The sequence below is a fragment of the Rhagoletis pomonella genome, unplaced genomic scaffold (genome assembly GCF_013731165.1).
Source record: "Rhagoletis pomonella isolate Grant_MI unplaced genomic scaffold, Rhpom_1.0 Rhpom_scaffold_00007, whole genome shotgun sequence".
Classification (NCBI taxonomy): Eukaryota; Metazoa; Arthropoda; class Insecta; order Diptera; family Tephritidae; genus Rhagoletis; species Rhagoletis pomonella.
The window spans coordinates 38,156,871-38,175,234 of record NW_023458561.1 but is presented as its reverse complement, the minus strand read 5'-3'; the positions used below and the strand labels follow the sequence as shown (position 1 = coordinate 38,175,234).

The window sequence follows — 18,364 nt, the reverse complement described above, 5'->3', positions numbered from 1 at the left end:
CATGGATTGCATAACTTACAAACACACAACAACAAAATACATGGGAACCGACATTTCCTATCGCTGCAAAATATGCAATGTCGAAACCCATGTATATATTTTGCAAAATAGCATAGCAAGATATATGCGACCCTGTGATAGTTGTTTTGTTGTTGGAATTGCTACATATTTCTCTCATTCCTCTCATCTCGCTCACTTCATTTTTTTCTGCTGTCTCTTGTTATTGTATTTGATACATAATTTCGCTGCTTGCTACCCATGCATTCTACCACTTTGCAATGGGGTGCTCTCGTACTGTTCGAAATTAGGAATAGTATTTTTGCATTTCGTGCAATCCGTGCATCGTGCAAGACTTCGAGAATACCCCTAATATAAATATATACATGGGTTTCGACGTTGCATATTTTGCAGCGATAGGAAATGTTGTTTCCCATGAATTTTCTTGTTGTGTGTTTGCAATTTATGCAATCCGTGCAATCCGTGCTACGTGCAATGGCCTTGCAAGATTTGGAGAATACCCCTATTGTAACATTGAACAATTTTTTCAACACGGCGGCCGCTCAGCTTCTGAATTCCAAATAGTATCGGCGCAACTATCTCTATTTGTTGCAATTTCATTTGTTTACATTTATCAGCTGTTCATTTGGCAGAATATACATCAAGCCGTTTCTAAGACGTAATTGTTGGGTTCAACAGTTGTCAGCAGTTTCGTAGCTAGCTCATCTGCTCAACAGCTACGTCTTATGAACGCGACCATTGTAACATTTTCGATATCTCAATTCCATTGATAATGGGGGATGCAAGGGCGTAGCCAGGTATTTAAAAAAATTAACAAGTATATCTCGTTTGGCGCCCCTTACATCAGATCCTGGCTACGCCCATGGCGGATGGTGTTCAAGTTACCACTACAAACCATTTTTTTGGGAAAAACGAAAGCTACAAATTTTTCTTTTCACAACAAATTTTGATCCAAACAGTAATGCCGTAGTTAACTTTGCCAATTTTGAAAAATGTAGTGCTAACTTGACAGACGTTTAAAATTGGGTTTCATTGGCTTTGTTTTTTTTTTTTTTAACGAGCGGCAAAAGGCCCTTAAACTCGAATAAAATTTCCTTTGAGCTACTTAAGCGACCCTGTTGGTATCTGACAAGAAACATATGATTAGTTTAATGGGATTTATAAGAAAACCCTATGGAAATAAATAGTTTTACGAGGTATTTGCGTAATTTTAATCATCTACATCCCATCAAAAATTCACAATAGACCAGTTCTTTCACCCAACAACATTATGTTTCAGGTCCCGTATTTTTCAACCGACCTGGCTGAACTAGGATAAATAACCGAGTTTGTGTTGTTGCTTTGCATGTATTTCGTTACTTTACCGAGTGCAATTTTGTAGCTCGGTTGCAAAATAATACACCCATTATGTAGTGAGTGCTCTTCTAGTTTTGCAATATAAAATTATGAATAAATAGCAACGTATATATGAACACACATACATATGTGTGTACGTCTATACATACAAATAGTATATTTACGGTGACCATCCGCCCTCTTTTTTCACCAGTTGTCCTGCTAAATTATTTATTTCATACGGGACGTCAAATGTTCTGTATTTCTTTTAATGCCCCTTATTTGTCCCGTATTCGGTATTTTGGCGCCTTACCAGCTCTTGAAAATGTCATGCCTATGAACCAGTTTTTATTTTTAAATCTGGACGTTTGTGATTCGAATCGAGGAGCACATATGTATGTATGTAGTTGTTTCTGAAATTATAATTTTGCGTAGAAAAACTGCGTATGAATAGAAATTAGACGTTAATGTTGTTCAAATTACTAAAAAAATTTCACTACACTGAGAGAAAAATCAACAAAAAATTGGTTAATATTACCAAATTCAAACTTTAAAAGGAATCAACGCGATTTTTGGTTTATATTAACAATGCCTTGGTTGATGATTTCAACAATGATTTGGTAATATTAACCACAATTTTTTTTTTACAATAACCAAACTATTGGTTGGCAATTTTTCGTTTGAATAAGTTCATGTTCTGCACTTCACAGATGCGTTTTCATTTTTCAGATATGTACATGGGTTAAAGAAATTTGATAATTTAAATACCCTCAGAAACTCGATACTGGGATGCGACCTAAGAAATTTCTTAAAAGCTCGAAATTGCATGCAACTCTCCAATATGCCGAGGCTTGGAGACAATTTTAAAATTTTGTGAAGAGAGAATATGTTCATTAGGAGAAACTACGGCAAAAAAACGGCATTGTAAGAGGGATTGTATCTGCGACATTAGAAACTCCAAATAAGCAGGCTACTATGAAAATGTTGTAAAAGTAAAGAAGTTCTCAAAGATGGAAGGGAAGTGGAACCCTTTGCAATTCAATCCGAGTAGTTGCATACTTTCCCTGCCTAGGAATGTTTGTAACAAATTTTATGGGGTAAAAATCCTGTGCACAAAGTACAAAGTTATGGAAAAATATTCAACAAATGTGTGATGTTGCAACTGAATGTTTATGCGCTGCGTTCACAAAAGATCGAAAAATATATGCTAACTATGCTGTTTCAGTGCTAATAAATCTAGGATCATTGAAAAAGTTTTTCAAATACTCCAGTTTTCGTGGAAAAAATTGGCAAAATTATTGTTTGTCCCGTATTCGGCTGCCATAAATATGGTCACCTTAAGTATACCTTTAATTGATTGCTCATATGGGAATTTACCCAATTATTCATTATTCATGAGTCAGTTAATAAGTCTAGCATTTCAAATCTCCACCTGACCGCAACGAGAGCGCCATTATGTTTTACAATTTTCTTACTTACCCGGCTGGAACTGAAAATGGGATCTATACAAGCGCATTTTTCCTAGTATCTTCATTAGGGTGGTCAAAAATAAGAAATGTCAGCATTTTAATGCTCTCACCCCATAGGATTGCTCTATACCGAAAAAAATGTACCCCATTTTTTTTTTTGAAATCTATGCATAGTATAGAGGAAAGTCGGGATAAGCTCGAAAACTACTGAACGGATGTTGACGAGATTTTTTCTAATATACTCTGCATGGATAGGAGAGTGACCTTTTTTATTTAGATATTTTCAATAGGCTTGCCATCTGTTAATAAAATAAACGAAGACTTATGGTCTGATTATGCATACTTCGCACATATATGTATATATATTTTGGAAACCTAGAGAGCATTAGACAAAAAGATAACTCCCACTCTGTCTAATCACTAAACAGCGATTTCGAGCTACTACTTCCCCGTACATTGTTCATTCGCCGAATTGTACTATTGCATAGTTTTGAAAATTTAATCACTCTTATATTATCCTCGGAAGGCTTCTCTAGGAAAGCATCACCCGTGGCTTATCTATGGCTCATTAATACCCTTAAGGTACGAATTTAAAAGACTTCGAAATTATAAATTATGTATAAACATATTCATCAGCATTATTATAATATCGATAATAATCCTGTTTGAGAAAATCATGTTTTTTTAGTGAATCCGGAGCTGTAACTTCGAGAACCGTAAATATGTAGAAACGTGGAGTAAGTTTTGTTGTTGTGCGTTATATGCAAGAAAATGCGCAACTCCTCGACAAAAAAGAAAATCAAACAAATCATCGGTCCTTTTTAGCGACTTAAAACTTACATTTTATTGTACTAAAATTGAATTGGCTATAAAACTGCAAACCCAAAATCTTTCTAATGCTGCACCTCATTTTGAATTTTGCTGCTATTATTTTGACCGCAACTGCTATATGTATTCGCATTTAGAGTAGAACTCCAACTCCAAGCTTCTAAGAGTTATGGCTTTTAGAGTAGAACTCCACAGTAAGCTGTTCAGGCATTTATCGTTTTTCAGGTTGTCAGCGGTCTATTTTTTATAAGTTTTAAAGTTTTATTATTGCTTATCGGCTTAGGCGCCGAAAGCCACAACACCCGAAAAGCTTTTTGTGGAGTTCTACATATTATATCTGTGGCAACAAGCAATAACCGCCTAAGTGGACTGAAGAAAGAATGGAGTTATATGTATAGCATAGCCAGCTAGGCGAAAATATTTTGGTTTCCCCATAAGGCTAACATTACAATCCAAATGTTTAAAAAGTTTTTTCTCGAATTCAGGTTTTTCCACTTAGGCGGTTATTGCTTATGACCACAGATATGACATATAAAACATATAGTTGTATAAAGTGCTGAAAGTCTGAAAGCGGTGAGCGCCTGGAAAAGCCTTTTATGGAGTTTTATTCTTAGGAAGTTCGCAGTATTTTTTAAAATAATGAAAATACGAGTAGACTTTAAGGAATAATTGAAATATCTTTATTTTAATCACATTTTTTTCTGCCTCTTTTTTCAGGAAAAATATAACTTTTAATCAAATAAAAGTGTTTAAACCCCGCAGTGAAGTGATAAAAGTAAGCAATAACAATTACAACAGCGCTGTGTCCAACAATCAGAGAGAATACAGTTATAAAATTGTGTTGTGAAATTAGAAAAGAGGCAAACAATTGTGTGGTGTCAATTTTAAAACAACAAATAGATTAGGCAACTCCATGACACACGATCTAAACAGCTATAAGAGTAACAATTAAGTAAAACAAAGTTTTGCACGAACTACATTAGCCTGAAAAAAAAAATAACCAACAGTAAAAAGTTTACGATCACACTAATAAATTAATAAATAAAAATATTCAAACAAAATAAATAAATAACACAAACACTTAAAGGCCTCACTTTTGGAGAACCCATCCTACCTCAACTGTTGGCGTATGTATGCGCGGAGAGTTTGTAGAGAAGATCGAGTGAGCGGTAAATAAGTGTAGAAAAAACCGGAAAGTCGACAAGGGCAGACGGCGAAGGTGAAAGCGGAAAGTGAAATTGAAAAAGCGCAGCAAAGGCAAAGTAGAAAAGAGTAGCAAATATACAGAAATAATAACAACACGGCAGCAATCGTGTGGAGAGCGACAAATTGCGCAGTCGGTACTAACGTCATAACGTTGGGCGAAACAAAAAAAAAACTAAAAAATAAATAATAAAAGATCGCCAGCGACAAAAGCGCCTAACTACTGGAAACTGTTCCGTCAGTAATAAAACAACAACAGTAGTTTGTCAAGCAGCACGAACGATAGGTGAGTGTGCAGTGAATTGTGAAAAAGCCAACGACAGCACAGTTAAACGCCGGCAGCGCCGAAAGTTTTGTGAGTTTTTTTTTTTTTTTTTTTGGTATTGCACAGTCGTATAATAGACGAAGTGAGAGTTTAACGCGTGTGTACGAGGTGCTGAAAAACAAACGGAAACACAAAGATAGCATAGATTTCGAAATTCGATTTCACAAATTCAAAGTTCCATTTCGCAAATTCGAGATTCATTAAAACACTAGACACAGTGCAAAGTGTGACACGTGGTGTCTAAAAAAAACTAACCAATATTAAGATTTGGAAATTTCGAAAATAACTTCGAATTTTCGAAATTCAAAAACGTACGATTTTATAAAGTTTGATCAATAAATTTGAGTTTGAAACAACCAAAAGAGCAACAACAACTCAGCCGCAACAACCCGGTAGACAACTATAAAGAGCCAGTTATTAGTGAGTGTGCGCGTGTGTGTGGTATTGTGCTTGAGTGAGTTTCAACGACGACAACAACAACAACAACAACAACAACAAGAACCGCTGCAAAGCGCATCATGGTGAATACCAACAACACAGCAACGTTGGCTACAACAAACTCAACGGCATCGACAACAGCAACAACAGCAACAACAGCTGCAGCAATAACAACAAATAGCACAACATTGACCAAGGCAAAACAGCAACGACAAACGGTGGGTGTTGTTGTAGCAGCCGGCACCACAACATGGGGTTCTATTAGCATCGCACAGCAAAAGCAACAACAGGAGCAACTGTTGCAAGAGCAAAAACAAAAAGAACAACAGAAAGAGCAGCAACAACAGCAAACTGAAGAACAGCCGGAAAATATTGATGCTAAGAAAAAGAACAAACACAAGAATCCGAAAAAGAATGGCGTTGACAACAAACAGAACAATGACAATAAAGCCAATACCAGCGGTGTTGGTAACAAAAAACAAAATAACAACAAAAACAAAGTGCCGGCTAGTAGTGTATTAAAAACAAAAACAACCGCTGCGCAGTGCTTAAGTAGCGACACAGGCGATGATAAGGAAAACGCCTGCGTTACATCCACGCAGGAGGAGAACTGCGAAGACACGAAAACGGCAACCAACGCCAATAAAAATGGTAAAATAGCTAGCGACAAACAACAGCAGCAAACGATTGGTCGCAATAAGAAAAACAACAATAATAGTAATAGTAACAATAACAACGCCAAAGGTCAAAACAGCAAAACATTCACGAATAGCAACAATAAGAGCCAGTGGAAGCGTATTGAAAAGCGTAACAGCGTCATATTTAGCACCAATCACCATTACAGCAACTACAACAATAGCAACAGCAACAGCAACAGCAGCTATAGTAACAACAGCAAGCATAACAAATATCGCTTGTCAAATTCCAATACGCCCAGCATCCTCACCGATGACGATGATGATTATCGCGATGAAATCGCCGCCGACATGACAGACACCGATTCGGTACGATCTCATGATTGGCAAGGGAAGAACTGCCGTCGTCGACAACAACAACAACAACAGCAAGCGAACGGAAAAAAACTTACCGCCGGTGAATTATTAGCTGCCGCCCTAATGGTGCCCTGTAAGAAGTGTAACAAAGTGAAAGCACCAAATATGGCAATGCTCGGTAGTGCGCATCAATATCGCAAATCTAAATCGTATATGGGCGGCGGCGGTGAAAGTGGCAATGGGACGGGTAGTGCTTCGGCGGCCGAGAGTTGGCTAAATTTGAGTGGTAGTGGAGGTAAAAATAGCGCCAATCATCGCTATCAGCGCTCGCACAGCGATCGTCGCACTTCATTCGATCGCATTTTTGCCGAACGTAATAAGGATTTTGTGCCAATTGTACAGCCCGCACGTCCTGTACTCGCATCGTCGAACATCGAACGCGTTCTTACCGATACCGAGAAGATGGTTATCATCGAACGTTTGGGAAAGGGACGCGTGACATATCCCATAATGCAGGTGAGTGAATGAAAATGAGAGCTTAAAACAAAAAGTATTAGCTGAAGATTCGTTTAGGTCCATAGTACCTAAGTAAGTAGGAATTTAATAAATTTGTTAGTTCAGCAAAAAGGTTGGGACTTCGAAACATTTTCTAGTTTATTAATGTAAACATTTTCTGGCATTCCAAATCATGATCAGCTATCTTAACGTATCTCGTAAGAATGCTTTCGGAGTTTTTTCGAAGGCTTTCGATACGCAGGTGGTAACTGATGGTTATTTTTAAACTAAGTACTTTTATGTTAATTAACTTTTTTCATCATCGCTGCATCATGAACAACTGGTATAACGAAATGGAAATAAATTCCAGCAACAACGAAAGAATATATTTTGTCAGGAAAATACCACCTTAATACCGAATTGAAATATCTCAGTAGTTTGATATTTCCAGGAAAGCCTTACAATGGCTGTTCGACTCGTTCTTTTCTATTGTGTTCAAAGTCTGGCATGGAGCTTAGTCAGTTCCGATTTTTTGGTTTCAAAAAATAGGCTGCGGTTGCCTTACAGTTAACGAGTTCAAATATGTATACGAAGATTTCTGGATTGGACATGTCGTGCGCTTGGATGATGATGCTTCGCTGAATAGGTCCTTCAACTCGTTGCGCTGTCCGTACCTGAGATGAACCAGTGGCATAATCTTGCTTAGGAGACAAGTAATTGGCACAGTTTTTTAGTATCTGCGCAAACCGACAACCGGTTGTAGTATCAAATCAGACAAAAACGAAGTTTGCCTTTTGACATTGAGACATACTTAGACAAACTCCTCGAAGTACTGCCTACAAATGAAGAACCGATATTCGTCTGAACAATGTAGGATAGTGGAACAAAAAGTACAGTATTATTTCCTCTTCTTTAAGCATCGCCCACACTCCACTCCCGGAGTAATTTTTGTCATGGTGGTAAATAAATCCCAGCTTATTGCACAACAGCCGGTGGCTGCTAGAGCATGACTCCTCCAATGGAGTCCCCCAATTCATAAATGGTAAAAGGGTTATATCATGCCCTACCGCTTCACCGACCTGCCCGCATATCCCTCTCTCTATCTCTCTCTCGCTCATATCAGGCAAATGAAGTGCGTGGTTGATTTTATGTGCATCTATAAACCATATGAGCCCATCGAGCTAGATACATAAACACTCGCAACAAAGTTAATCCTTACCTCCTCTGCTTCTCTAACCCGATACAGAAATTCTAAACTCGTGTCTTGCTCTACCTCAGCTAAACACTCGCCTTGACTTCAGCTGCTACAGAAGTTGTACAATATCCTGTAATCTCAGAGGTTACAAGTTGGTGTTGTGTTCGTTTAGTCTTATTAGACTGCAAAGTTGTCGACAGCTACCTCATAATTTTACAGGTGACCTTTTCACTCCATTTCAAATTCGCTATCTTCAAACATTTTTCGGCAATCAGGAGCTCAAGTGTTTGTAAACAAACCTTTACTTATGCCACTTTCGGAAGGCTTGTGTCGAGTCGCGCCGCATGTTCGGCTTTATAATTCCCCTCTACATATGCCACAATGACCTGGAAAGCACCTTTTAAACAAGCGAAATTACTCAGCCATATCGCTTAGAGATTAGCTTGCGGACTATGTCCGCCTTTTGAATGTTGTTCCCATTGTCAGGGGAGTTCCAGCATGCTGTTATAATACAAAAGAGGATTGGCTTAACTAAAGTAAACTGAAGGCTACTAGAATTGTCAAATATGGTTTGGGATTCACAGAGAAGTTGAATAGGCGCACCATGAGAAGCCACTTTCCGTGACGTTGAAGCCGGTGAAAATTAACCGCAGGCGGGTCAAAGGCCTTAAGGGGTAAATAGTAGTAGACAAGTTTGCAAACCAAGCCTAACCTTTCATTTCAAAATAAATAGGTTTTGGCGGCCGCTCTACACACATTTCGAAATAGAAATTCTCCCTTTACACTTGTTCCTACATTACCTACTTTTAAGTTTTGGCCTTGTTTCCTCAGACTTCCTAGTATAAACAATTATATTTTTATAAAAAAAAGCAAACATGATCAAGTTCATATGTCTACTTTTTCTTAAGTTCATGAACTTTTAAAAGGTCCACAAATATGTACTGTACTTGGATTTACTTGTATCGATTCATCCCTCAGTGCGAATAATGCTCTTCGTGGAATTCGCAATGAATTTAATGTTGGAGTGTGCTTCTGAGTTTGAACCAATGCACACTGGCCGGAATTTATATTTATTTGGCATAAATTCGAAAAAGAAAGTTATCATTTTCAAACTTGTTACATACATATATTCTTCATGCTATTAGCAAGTTATGGTAAAACTTTTCGGCCGATCAGATAACCCTTCGCCTCTCCCCATATATAACGTTGCCTTTGAACGATAACCTTATTCAAAACTTTTTAAAACTTGCTTAAACCCCTCTGGTATAGCACCCATATTGTGATGCATATTTAAATCGTCACAACTCAAGTTGAATTTGCTTGTTTAAACATGTGGCAACCCTACTAAATATAATTCCTTCAAACATCTCAAAAATTGCCAAAATATTCAAACTGAAGACTTCTTAGCACTCTTTCGTTTCGAATTTTCAAACAGGGGGCAACCCTTACGAAAAAATAAAAACGTATTGCAAATCTCTAAGCCAAGCTCTTGGCACCTTATTTTTTTACCTTCCTTTTATTAGCTCGGGATGTAACTAAGTATGTAATATTGATGCGCCTAAAAGATGCAGCGACTTCTATTCTCAAGTTACATACCTGATGACAGTACGAATGGCAATTATAATAGGGAGGTTTTAGTTTTTTAAACTATAATTTTATTTTTTAAGTGAATGAACTGTGCAGATCTTCAAGATTTTTAATTTTGAATGCATTTCGAAGAATCTTAGTTTAATTTAAATCCTACTAATATATATAAGGATATTGAAGGATAAAAATTGCAAAGCACATTTTTGTTTAATTAATTTTATCGAGGTCCTTGAGAGAAATCCTGTCGTCATATTAAAAATTGAAAGATTCAGAAATATATGGAAGAGATATAAAATTTTTCGCATTTCCAAAGTTTTCATGCATGGCTAATTCAAGTTATTAACTAAAACTTCATATATATGTTATTTAGGCTAAAAAGCACAAATATAGAGGGCATGTATGTATATCAAAATTTGCCAAAAAAATTTTTTCCATATATTCTTGGGACAGTCTAATGTATATACGTACATTAGACCATGCCAAAAAAAAAGTTCGCCGTACACTCCGGAGTCGAAAGTATTTTAGCAAAGTAATTTTGAAAAAAAAAGTTTTTTTTTGGCCGAACTTAGGGGTTGTCGTCTGCCATATCTTCTGCATTTACAGTCGGATTATAAAAAGTGATATATCGATTTTCTTGTCTCAATCTTAGTTCCTACCACCCTTATTTCAGTAAATTAAAGCTTTCTAAAAATCATGGAACTTTGCAAAGGAAGTATTTTGACACGGCGCACAGTGCCGCGACTCCATACAAATGATGGACAAAAATAGAAGGAGTGGTCAGAATTGGCTGAAGCTTCACACCTAGAAGTATTATGCCCCTCTAATTTCAAAAATGAAATCGGTTTTTCTGTACCGGTTACTCATTTCGAGAAAACCGAGTTTTTCTTGCATTTTTATATGAAAATAGTCATTGTGGACATGTGTTGATATAAGTGGAAGGAGGCATCAGAATGGGCTGAAACTTTACACCTGAAAGGACTATATCACGGCAATTTAAGAAAAAAAAACGTTTTTCAGCATCTGTTACCATTTAATTAAAAAATTTTTTTTTTTACAATTTTATAAAAAGGTAAAATAACTCATAATCATCGTAGACATATGTTTATAAAAACCGAAATAGTATTCAGAACTTGTTGAAACTTTACACCTAAAAGGACTAACCCATGCTTATTTCAAAAATGAAATCGATTTTTCGGTACCGGGTACCCATTAAAAAAAAAAGATTTTTTTTTACATTACTATATGAAAGACAAATAAGGCATAATCATTGCTGATTGTGGTGTTTACGAAAACAGGAAGGAGTCGTCAGAATTTATTGAAACTTTACATCTGAAGTGTCTATATTACTCTAATTTTAAGAAAGTAATCGGTTTTTTTGTAACGGGTACCCATTAAAAAACACCGAGTTTTTGCACATGATTATTTAAAAATGAAATATGGCATATCATTGTTGCTAAGTGTTCAGAAAAATAGTCTTAATAGTCAAAATTCGTCTAAACTTTACTTCCTAAATGAATACATTATGGTAATTTGAAAAATTCAGTCGGTTTTCCTTACATGTTAACCTTTAGAAAAAAAAATTCTTTTGATTTCATTTAAAATAAAGCATAATCACTGTTAAGTAAGTAAGTAATAATAGCTGTTATATGGTAATAACATATAATATGTTAATAAAAACCGAACTAGTTGTTATAATCACTCAGTTTCAGAGTCCTCAGAAGAGGAGGAAGTGATCACTGATTCAAATGATTCCATGCTTTTGTCTGCTTCGTCACTTTTAACAATGTATTTATTAAAGCTGAGATCAGAACCCTTTAAATATTTGTTTCTCTGTTTTATATTTCTTTTAAATGCAACTAATGGATATGACGATAATATCAAACGAGTCATTAAATCCGTATTGCTTTGTACTCTTCCAGTTTTTCGAGAACGATTAAGCCGATATTTTCTTATGTTTTTGTGTGAACATTCTAAGGCTTCTTCTGATAATGAACCTGATAAAATAGGTGGAAATACAGAATAAGAGAATAAATGAAAACATAGCTTTAAAATCATTACCTATTGGTAAATCAAAGTATTTAATTACATCACGTCCACGTACTAAAACTTTATGCACTGAACTTGGCATGTTATACCAACCATAATTTCTAAGGTATAACTCTCTTGTTTCGTTCAACAAAACACTAAACTCTTGGGTTTTTATTTGTTTTCCACAAGAGAGGACTCTTAGCACCAGAGAAAAATTCATGAAATTTTAAACTCGCGTTGAGCTACATTTTCCACTAATAGTAAAACGTTGAAATTTTTGCACAGGTAATGTAATTAGTTAGGTGAACAAAATTATAAAAAGACTCAATCCAAAAAAAAAAAATATATAAAAAAATTGGACCTCCATGATGTGCATACATTTGTACTATCATTTTCGCAAGCTGTTTGCTGCTTAAGCAAAATAGTACTCTTTATGCAGATGAAGAGTTATAGGTATGTTATTTATTTTTATTTGCTTTTTGTTCGCCTTTCGTCTAATCATTGGTTAACATATTATTTGTAAACTGGTGTCATTGCTCTATATATATATATATATATATGTATATATATATATATGTAAATCTTCGTATATCTTTGTTTTTGGCTCCCATACCGTGATGCATATTTAAGTATTTTAATTAGCTGATAATTTTTTTCATTTCAAAGCACCCTGTACCTCTTAATTTTTTTTTTTGGCACTTTTAGCTTTAATTCAATACCTTATTTTTGAAAAGCGAACCAAAAATTTAGATCTTAGGGCATTCAGAAAAAGTATTGTAAATATAGATCAGCTAAAATAATACCAAAAAAAAGGCATTTAGTCACTTTTTCAAAATTGAAAATTTTCAAATATTGGAAAAAGTTGGAAGAGATTTCGATTGTTTCTGTTAGTAGAAGGTCCAAACTACCATAACCAAAAAAAAAATTTCACGAACTTTCAAGATGTTTTTTTTTTTTGTCTCCAAATTTACCAATTTTCGGATTTTGGTATGTTTAATCATATATTTATTTATTAATAAAAAAAAAATATTTGTATAAATTTTTTTTCCATGAACCATACATTTCTTGGTTTGTCGCATATATCTTTATCAAAGTGCAAAAGTTGATCTTGCTAGGAATAAAAATGTATTTTTAACAAATTTTTAACTGCGACCACTTTTATGTGCGAATCGCCGAAATGAAATGGTATGTAGAAAATAGATGTACTTTGAGGGGGTGTGTGAGGCTGAAAGTTGTTTTTATCACAAAATAACTTATGAACTTCTCTTAGTTGGAGATTTAGCTGTAACTTGACATCAAAACATCTAAGTTTCAAGACAGTCGATTTTTGTATTTTTGTCCACCTTCGCGGCACTGTGCGGCGATACCGCTAATCGGCTCTCAGTGAATTTGACAGAATCAGCTGTTTTGCTAACGTCACAGTCGAGATGACAGCAGTGGTGATGTGCTGAGTCAATACTTTTCAAGTATCCAATACTCTCGATACTCGGTACCGAAACATTCAGGTTTCGAATAAAAGCGCACAAAGGCCAAAAATATGGAAACAACGGTTCAGGGGAGACTCGCCTATCAACAACCCGAATGTAGGAGCTAATAGAGATTTTAATACTGATTCAAATGAAAGATGTATATATGTCGGTTCGACGCCATAATACAGAGAAACTCTTACTTGTTTGAAGCATTTTTGTTCCAGCTGAATCGGACGATATCATTTTTGTAGGCAGACTCTGTAACCAGCTAGCGACATTATCTGTAACCAGTTAGCGACAATTTTCGAATCGGTATCGGTTTTGTTGACGTATGATATGAAATATTTGTACGTCAACAAGTGCGATATCGATCCGAAACTTGTCGCTAACTGGTTACAGAATCTCCCAACCCCTCCCTGAAAGGTTTCTTCATCCGTCAAAGTATTTTTCTTGAACCTTGGATCGACTAGGGTTAAAACTCATAAAATAATATTTCTCTGTTGCGATACGTTCAAGTGTTTTAGCCGATATCATATAATTATAATGGCGAAGGTTTAATGTAAAGAATCAGTATCGGGTACCGGTAAGGAAGTATTGGGTACAGGAACCTTTTTTAAGTATTGGGTACCGACAATTCAGCACATCACTAGACAGCAGTTTAATGCTTGAAACACAATACCCGGCGAACGGCAAATTTCGCCCAGCAGAGCGATGCCGACGACCAACTTTCGCCCAGCTAATTCGCTTCCTGAAACACAAATAGAACGGTATCGAGCGGTTCGAATGCTGTCAGCTGATAAGGTGACCATGTTTCAAGAAGGAAGCTTTTACAACGAAAAGGGAAAATACCAGCAAGAAGAAGTTTAAAATATAGAAATAGTCTTTAAATATAACTACTAGTAAACTTACGTTTTGCTAGATTAATCTCTGATAGAAAAATATAAGGTATATTATTTTACTTTTAAACAAAAAATACGATAACTTTTAATGTATGGTCATCATGGCCTTTTTTTGTCGTTGCCGTTGACCGCGGCGATAGAAATAAATCTATCGTCGCGAACAGTCGTCGAGCAAACTTCGTCTTTTGCTTTGTAATTATCCCGGCGAACATTCGCGACGAAAAATTTGCCGTTCGCCGGTGTTGTGCTTCAGCTTTTATTTGCCGCTCTCAGTTGTCAACTCTACGGTGACGTCACGCCAAAATTACTCTCACGAATTCTGCTGCAATCGGCGCAATCTTGTATTCTATCATTCTTGGTATTTTGATTATTTCAGTACAACTATATATTAAAAAAATTTAGATTTTGCCGAATGTCACCGAAAAATGTTAAAAGGCAAAAAATTGTTTTTCCTCGAATATGCCTTGCATATTACTTTAGACTCGAAGAGTGTAAGGTGAACTGTTTTTGATTGCTTGTAAGGTGGTACGGTCTAATGTGTGTACATACGTATGTAAATTTCTTTGCAGGCTTGATAATCAGAAATTCACTACTGCGCACATTTCCCTGAAGTTCATTTGCAGAAAATTAAAAAAAAAAGGCAAACAAGTTTAATTTTCAATACCGCAACGATGGCATGTAATTTATTGAAGGGGTGCGCGCGATAAAAGGCAAATGCCGCAAAAAGTGACATGATAATGAAAAAATGTAAAATCTAAGAGAAACTTGATTTTTGCCTTTGATGACTTTTGTTATTGTTTTTATATTGTTTATGAGCAATTAAGAACGTACCGAAGATGATTAGACGTTGACCAAGTTAGTGAATTGCTAATGAAACCACTTTCAGTTTTAAAAATCTAACTTCGATTAGCATAAAGTGGCAGTAACAACAGATTTTTTATGTATTTATGCACGTATGTATCGAACTATTTGTATGAAAACAATAAAAAAAATACCGCTCAAAGCTTCCGAGAACATACAAACATTTTTAAATTGTAAGAAAAAACTCCGCAGACTTGTTTATTGTTTATTAGTCGAAGTTTACAAGATACCAATATTTAAATTAACACCAAATACAATGGGCGGTATGCATAAAAACTAAGCAATTGCTTTTGCTTAAACTTTCATACCTTTCACTTAAATTTACTTGAACAAATCGAGTAAAAGGTCTGAGATTTTAAGAAAAAGCATTTACTTAGGTTTTATGCATACGGCCCAATGTATAAGCTAACTTACATACATATGTGTTTGTATATAGCGTGGTTCTATAAGACGCAGACGCTCGCGATAGGGTCATGTTTCATGCGCTTAGTGCCAAATGTCACCGTCCTGTTGAAACCGCACATTGTCCAATTTCATGTCAACTAATTCAGGCCATAACAAATTTGTTATCATATCACGATAACTTTCACCGTTTACCGCAACGGCCGATGGTTACGCCAGCCCAAAAATTACACCAAATAGTGAATCGTTGTGGGGCATAGTTTTTCTTGCAGTAGGTTTAGTTTTGCTGTTCTTTTTTTTTGTTTGTTTGAAAAATCGTCTTTAATGTTTGGTCTACCTTGACGCGTTGGTCAACTGAGTATCGCTCCATGACTAAGTTTGACAAGTGGCTTAGAAACAAATAGATTAAAAAACATTGGCATATCACTAACCAAGATCAGCATCGCCTTATATATATTTATGTAGTAGTGTTTTGTTGCTTGTCGCGCTGTTTCACAGCTGTTTGTGAAATCGTTAGTTGGCGCTGCTGGAAGCAAAAATTTAATCAGCGATCTCCCAAGTAGCAGTAGGCACCTCTAAGCACTCGGTTACGGTGGCAAGAGCACTACTAAAAGAAGAAAAATGCCAAAAATGAGTTTGACACTGATATTTATTTGTTTTAATTTTGATAAAAAAAAAGCTTTGTACCGACATATTTTGCTTTGCTCTTTTCTTAATAAAAGCTATCGTTACTGTTAATAGTTTTATTGTAGTTTTTGGTCATGACTTCATACCAAGATAAGCATTTTCACTGTGCATAACTCAGTGAGAGGGCGGGACCAGGATGAATGTATTTGCATAAAAATTTATTAAAGCAAAAATGTTTTGGGTAGGCGTCGGGGCCAATGATAGCTCTTGTACCACCTCTGTATGCCGAAAGCAATACAGAGCCCCGTGAGACAACTCCGGGAGAGTTGTGATGCATCAAGCGAATTTGTTGAGCATCATTTGGGGTGCCAGCAATTAACTACTTTAGTCGGTTTTGTTCTGCGGCAGTTGAGAAGTGCATAAAAAATGCATACCCAATGAAGAACGAGCGAATTATTTTTAAACACAAGTGCGTATGTTTATTCGCTGCGCTTGGTTTTGGGCGGGAGTGCAATACAAGTGCGCGTGTGTGTTCGCTGTTCTTTGTTTATGCGGGAAATGCATAAGTCGCTTAAACACACTGTATACACACTATGCAAAATAAAACAGATCTGGTTTTGTCTTAATTCCAAAATTGGCAACTTGAAACCCGGTTTTGGAAAAAAAGCGAATAATCTAACACGCTAGTTGTTACACATACTTAGAGATCTACATACACCTTCACTCCACCTCCGAAGAGGATTTTTTATGGCCGAAGTACTCTCGGAGGTTTACCATTGTCTGCCCAGGGGCCGACCTCTATTTAAAGAAAAAAAACTTTTATTGATGTTGCTGTGACCGAAAAAAAGTTAGAAAAAATGCAATAAAGTATCAAAAAAAGCTAAAATAAGACCCAACGTGATTTTTTTTTTACTGATTTTTATATGTTGTACATAGTACTTTTGATCTAAAAATAAATTGAAACTAATTTGCTCTTTTCCAAATAAAAGCAATCGTTACATTTAATAGCTTCATTGTATGACTGTATGTCATAACTCCTTGCCAGCATACGAATTTTTACTGCGTGAAAACTGTGCAAAATAAAACCGGTTTATCCGGGTTTTTCTTAATTTCAAAATCAGGAGTTAGTTTTTTCAAACAGCAATTTTTTGAATAACTCGAAACCCGGTTTTGGGAAAAGGCGAATAATCGAACACCCTAATTAATACATACCACTTTTGTGGTAGATCTACCACTTTTTTTTGCTAAATTGCGTTTCTACTACATTTCCCCCGGTAAACTTAAAATCTTCCGGCATATAACAATTTTGCTCATTTTACAATGTTCATGATTTTGCCATCCTTATTTTCTGTTGATTTTGTGTAATATCGTGAATTAGACAATTGTGAAAACGAAATTGGCTCTAAATTTTGCATTCCATTTTCTAATTGATTCTTAATTCTTTTCAACACGTGCCAAATTTCCTAGGTGCTAGGATCAGTGAATTGGTGTAATGCAGCTGCGAAATCAATAGCTTTAGACGGGTGGGACGCTTTAACTCGTTTTTGCTCAAGCATTAAGTAATTTCTCTTTACCCATTTATTGGATAAGTCTCAAAACCCTAATATTTGAAGTCAGATATCAGATTTTTACGAAACTAATAAAGTATAAAACTTAATTATAAATTTACACAGAAAATTGACATTTTCAAAAAGTGGCGGGTGGGACAACGTTGATACCCGTCTCTCTGAGTTGATGGATTCGTTTCCAAATTTTAGACAAACTATAAATATTTCGTTCAAAGCGCCATTCTCGTATGTAGCTTATGGAATGTTAAGGCCCGTTTTATGCTTTAATGCCATTATCCTATAAAAGACTTAAAAAACTAAAATATTTTATTACATACATACTAGGGTCGGGCAATTTTTTTATTATGCGCGTATAGCATAGGTGGATTAAACATGTAATTCTAAGCAAATTTGCTGAAGAAACCATGGGTCTAAAATCAATTTGGAGTTTGCCAAACTGCGAGAATAGGTTTCGAAGAAAATATCAAAATTTTCACTGTTGGGCTTTCCAATGGAAGTTTTAAGATGAAGATACATAAGTGTATAAATGGACTCCTCATACCAAAAACCCCTTAAAGCATATTCTTATACAAATATAATGAGCTACTTTACGACACTACAGCAAAATGCTAAGAAACCTTTTTTT

The 18,364-nt window shown here is 35.7% G+C and overlaps 2 protein-coding genes across 3 annotated transcripts in view; one reads left to right on the top strand and one right to left on the bottom strand.

Moving 5' to 3' along the window:
* The window catches only part of LOC118742740 (terminal nucleotidyltransferase 5C), a 325,265-nt gene that overhangs the window by 274,655 nt on the left and 32,246 nt on the right, over positions 1-18,364 (bottom strand). The window lies entirely within an intron of this gene.
* On the top strand, positions 4,386-7,136 carry LOC118743810 (homeobox protein 5-like). Its single transcript, XM_036476573.1, has one exon. The coding sequence runs from the start codon at positions 5,697-5,699 to the stop codon at positions 7,134-7,136; it is 1,440 nt and encodes a 479-aa protein (XP_036332466.1). The 5' UTR covers positions 4,386-5,696.